The following is a 5,007-nucleotide window of genomic DNA, read 5'->3' as shown; positions in this document are numbered from 1 at the left end:
CCTCCCCCTCTCCCGGCATGCACCGCGTCAGAAAAGGTGGGGAGAGAACAAGGGGCATCCTGGTGGTTGAGCTCCCAAGACTGCAACTTTCTGCTGCAGGAGAGACAGCCCCCAACCCCAGTCAATCCAATCTTCTTCCAGACAGAAGAGGGAGGAAACGGAGTGGGGGTGAGAATGGAGAATCAGTCTCATGTAGACACGAGAAAAGTGGACAGAAAACACATGGAGAAAAGGGGAAGAGATCATCGGAGAGAGACAGTCTTATATCCAGAAAAGAGGAAGAGATGGACTGAGAGGCACACACACACACATATACAAGAAGAAACAGACGAGAAAAATTGGACAGAGACACACATCCAGACAGGAGAAAATGAACATAGAAAAATGGACTCAAGCAGGAAAGATGGGCACACATACTTTCAGACAGGACAGATGGACAGAGACATGCTTCCAGATAAAAGGAGAGATGAAAAGACATAAGCATCTTTCCAGACCGGAGAAATGAACAGAAAGAGAAAAAGGTAGAGATACATATAAGCAGGAGAAAGGGACAGACACAAAAACATTCAGAAGGGAGGAGAGAAAAGAGGCACAGATAGGAGAGGTAGACAGCACTCATACAGACAGAAGGAGAAATGGACAGACACCCTCAAATAGATGAGAGAGAAGGGTAGAGACTAAAGCATACAGGTAAGAGGAGAAATGGAGAGAGACAGACACACAGTCATGAGGAGAGCTGGGCAGAGAGATGGAGAGACCCACAGGCAGAAGAGAGAATCAATTCCCCTCTCACATTTACTCTTCCCCACTCTTCCTCTCCCCCTCCCACTGCTCAGCTCCCCCCACCCCCCGCAAATCCGAGACCAGCAGGACCCAGGTGTCCCATCCGCCATACTCCGATGGGTGGTGGCATCTCCTCAGTGGAGGGGGGCAGTTGGGTGGAGAAGCAGCAACAGCAGCAACAGCGGCGGCGGCGTCCCAGGGGCTCCGTGTATGTGTCGGGGTAGGGGGGAGGGGACCGGTCATCCCCTGTCTCCGACCCAGGTGCCCCTTGGCGGTGGCAGCAGCATCGCCTCCTAGCGGTCCAGATTCATAGTCCAGTGCTTGGCTCCGGCGTTGCTGTCCCTGGCGTTGGTAGCGCCACCGCCCGTGGGACCCCCAGCCCCGATACCGACCTCGCCCTCGTTCTTGAGGTCCTGGAAGACCTGGGTGAAGAAATGGGGGTCGGCGTTGAGCCGCAACATCTGCGCGCTGAGCCTCTGGATGAGCCGCAGGCAACGCTGCCAGAAGCGCTCCTTGTCCGGCTCCACTAGGAAAGGTTTGAGCGGGTAGGATATCTCGTTCCCCATGTAGGAGTAGGCGAGGTAGAGGCAGGTGAGGAAGGCGGCCTGCAGTTCAGCGGCCGAGCCCAGCTCGTCCCCGCGCAGCGCCTCCCGGCAGAGCAGATACACGAACACCAGGTTGGCGGGGGTGATGAACGCCTGGTCTTGCCACCCCTGCAGCAGAAGGGACCGGTCCACCCCTCGGAACCACCCCACCAGCTCCCCAGGGCTCAGCTCCTTCAGCCGGTAGCAGCGCCGGCACACAAAGTCGCCCAGGCAGCGTAGCAGCTCGCCAGTGGAGGCCTGCACGATGACCCGTCGAGGGGAACCCCCGGGGACCGAGGGAGCCTGGGGGGCCGCCACAGATGGCGGTGGGGGCGGTGGGGGCTTCCCTCCTCCCCCTCCGGAGCCTGGTGGTGCCGAACTGCTGACTCCCGAGGACGGCTCGACGGTGGTGGGCACTGTGGGCACGGGCACAGGCAGGGGCTTGGCGGCGCCGCCGCCATCTGGGGGTTCCCGGCCCTTGCGGAGAAGGTTCTCTCGGTTGCGCTGCTGGACTAGTAAGTCTGGGCCCGCCTGGGAAGGCTTGGGCGTCACCTTCTTGCTGCCCTTCTTCTTCTTAGCGGATGCGGCCACCAGTCGCTTCCAGGTGAGCGCTGAGATGAGAACTGATGGCCGCTTCAGCCGGCTCTCTCCCTTGCCTGCTTTGCCCGACGGCAGCTGCCCGTAGCCTCCCAGCGACTCCTCCCCCGCGGACTGCTGCGGCTTCTTCTTCTCGTCCGGCAGCCCGCCTGGCCGCCGGCCCTTGGCGGAGGAGGCAGGCGACAGAGACAGCACCGTGCCCATCCTGTGGGGCAGAAAAAGCTCACGCGGCCCCGGGCGACGCTCCCCGTGGGGGAGCCAGGAAAGACACCGCCGCTGCTGCAGCACCCGAGAACCAGGGCCTGATGAAGGGAGGAGACCCCGGGCTCGGGGAGGGAGGGGTGGGATAGGAGGGGGGAATGTAGCTGCACCGCGCCGGCGGTGGCGGCTGCTCTCCGGGTCTGAGCTGCGCCAGCTGCTGCGCCAGCCCCACCCCTCGGGCCCCCTCCCACTGGGCGCCGCGCCCCGCCCCACGCAGCCAATCCGAGCCTGAGCTGCCCCCACGACTGGCAGCCCCTCAGACCAATAAGGGCTCGCTTCGGGATTCCAAGTCCCACCCTTTCCCCCCCACCTCCCATCCTTCCCCCCACCACCTCGTTCCCTTCGCTCTGTGGGGGGGTGGTTGGGAAGCCGGGGGTTTAGAGATGCTATTTGTAGGAAGCCGAGGCAGGGCCGGGGGGTTGGGGCTGGCCGTAGTGAAGGGTGGGGGAACGGTTCTCCAAGCACCCGGCGGCTGTCTCCCTCTTCCCACTCCTCAGTTGTCCGTCTTCGGCCTGTCTTGTTTTGGTGCAGTGGGGCCGAGTTTGCTATGAGGCTGAGGGGGAGCCCGCTCTGGGGGCCCCAGGGCGTAGGGTAGGGGAGAAGAGTAAAAGGCTGGCGCTCCTTGCCTAATAATGGCCTGCCCCCCCAAGTTGCGGAAAGGCAGGTCTCTGAGGACCATCCCTCTCCCTTACCTCCTCCAACCTTCCCTCTCTTCCTCTTCCCTCCCGCCATGAGAGCCGCTGCAGAGGTTGGGAGGGATATGAATTGTGAGACTCAGTGTGTGTGTGTGTGTGTGTGTGTGTGTGTGTGTGTGTGTGTGTGTGTGTGTGTATGTGTATCCGCGCGTGTGTTGTGCAAAAATATGTGTATATGTGTGCATAGGTGTGCATTGTGGCCACGGATGCAGATCTGTGGATTCTTGCATGAGTTTTTGTTCCCCCACTCTTTTTCCCCATTATCAGAGGATTGTACTTTGAGGGTGATGCTAACTCCTTGTCTAGGTATTTCCTTTAGAGATAGCTGAAAGATGGCCCAGCAGCCTAGTGAAACAGTGGATCTCTGCAGGGAGAGGAGATGAAGGTTCTGATTGCTCCATACTGTGGTTCCAATTTTCTGACTCCAAGGCTATTGCATTGGGTCTAGGACTCCATACCTCCAGGTGGTCACTATGCTAGTCTCTAATCAGCTCTTCTCTGATAACCAAGAAACTGTCAATTCGCCCTAAAGAGAGAGACAACCCTTCCCCCTCCCAAACATGCATCTACACTCACATAAGATACAACATTTGGGAATGAGCTGCATGACCCCTTTGCTTCCTTCATCCCGCCCTGGGTTGGGGCATGTTTTTATGGTAGTTTTAGTTACATGTCCCTGATCAATGCTGTCTACACCACTGTTTCACAGCATTCTTCTTCAGCCATATCTGTGATCATGCCACTTCTGTCATTAAGGTCCCATCTTGATCAACTGGTTAGGGTCAAGGACTCCATCTTTATACAGGGCTCCCCAATTCACTTCCTTCCTCTATCCCCCTCCCCCCAACACACTTCACTCAGCCTCCTCTGTTCCTTTCCATATTAGGGCTCTCTGCTCTCTTCTTTCAATTATCTGCCTTCCAACTGGGAGTATTCCCCCCACATTGAATCATCTACTTGGGATACCTTACCACCTACAGTTGTTCAGCAATTCCTGAAACCTCACCTCCTCCAAGAAGCCTTTGAGAAATGATTAGAAAGAAGAGGGTGATTTCAGCAGACTCACCCTGACTTTGCCATTACTACCACCAAAAGGAAGCTTATAGTTCATGCTTGTGTAGCTGTCCCAGGTACTGAATAAAGAACATTTAAGGTCTTTCTTTCTATGTCATAAGGTCATAGGATTTAGAGTGAGAAGGCACCTAATCATCTAATCCACCCCCATAACTTTACTGATGTTGAAACTGAGGCCTAGATGAGTTCGGGATCATCCAGCTAGCAAGTAGCAGAGACAGAATTTGAATCCATGTCCTCTGACTAATCCAGTGCTCTTTCCATGAGACTACACTAATTAATTTCTCAAGAAAGATATGATTAATAGGAATGAACCAATAGTAGAAACAAAATTATTTTTTAAAGGAAAATCAATCAACCACATAAATAGGAAGTGAATTTCCATAATATGGGAGATAGAGGCCATAGGTATTCCATGCTCATTCAGAGTAAGGAACTAGGAGAACTATTTTTTTGAACAAGTTGGGAATGTTTTATGGAGGATGGAGGATTTCATCGAATTGCTGGGAAACTTCCATTACTCACTGTTCCACTGTTTCCTTTTAATTTGTATATGAATATCTGTTACCTGTTTATATATTCATTCAATAAATTGACCTATATTTATTCAGTTTGTGTGAGGAATTGTTTTAGGTTCTGGAGATATAAAGACATCAGTCAAACAGTTCCTGACCTCAAGGAACTTACATTCTATCTGGAGAAACACATATACTCTAAGTATATATGAAATATATGCAAAGTAAATTCTAGATAATTTTGGAAGCAAAGGCACTAGCAGTTGGGAAGATCTGGAAAGGCCTCAAGGAAGATGTGGTGCCAGAACCAAACTTTGAAAAAAGCTAAGGATTCAAAAAGGTGGAGGTAAGATGATAGTGTATTCCAGGCACAGAAACCATTCAAAGGCATGGAAACAGGAAACAGAATGTTGCCTGTGAAGGACAGCAGATAGGTCAGTTTAGTAGGAATATAGCACTTGGGAAGGGGGGTAGTGATATGTAATAAGTCTAGAAATG

The 5,007-nt window shown here is 53.6% G+C and overlaps 1 protein-coding gene across 1 annotated transcript; it reads right to left on the bottom strand.

The window, feature by feature from the left end:
* Positions 1-854: 854 nt before the first annotated feature.
* CDK5R2 (cyclin dependent kinase 5 regulatory subunit 2) lies at positions 855-2,346 on the bottom strand. Its single transcript, XM_069104417.1, has one exon. It carries the CDS (start codon positions 2,166-2,168, stop codon positions 1,077-1,079), a length of 1,092 nt encoding a protein of 363 aa, XP_068960518.1. The 5' UTR covers positions 2,169-2,346; the 3' UTR covers positions 855-1,076.
* Positions 2,347-5,007: the final 2,661 nt, after the last annotated feature.

This window comes from Petaurus breviceps, unplaced genomic scaffold, assembly GCF_028583685.1.
Source record: "Petaurus breviceps papuanus isolate PSGF00001 unplaced genomic scaffold, PetGlider_PUasm1.0 688, whole genome shotgun sequence".
NCBI lineage: Eukaryota > Metazoa > Chordata > Mammalia > Diprotodontia > Petauridae > Petaurus > Petaurus breviceps.
The sequence above is the reverse complement of the archived record's forward strand: the minus strand, read 5'-3'. Positions and strand labels throughout refer to the sequence as shown.

Bases quoted from the DNA above. Each gene is read 5' to 3' on its own strand.
- CDK5R2 (XM_069104417.1), bottom strand. From the start codon at position 2,168: ATGGGCACGGTGCTGTCTCTGTCGCCTGCCTCCTCCGCCAAGGGCCGG.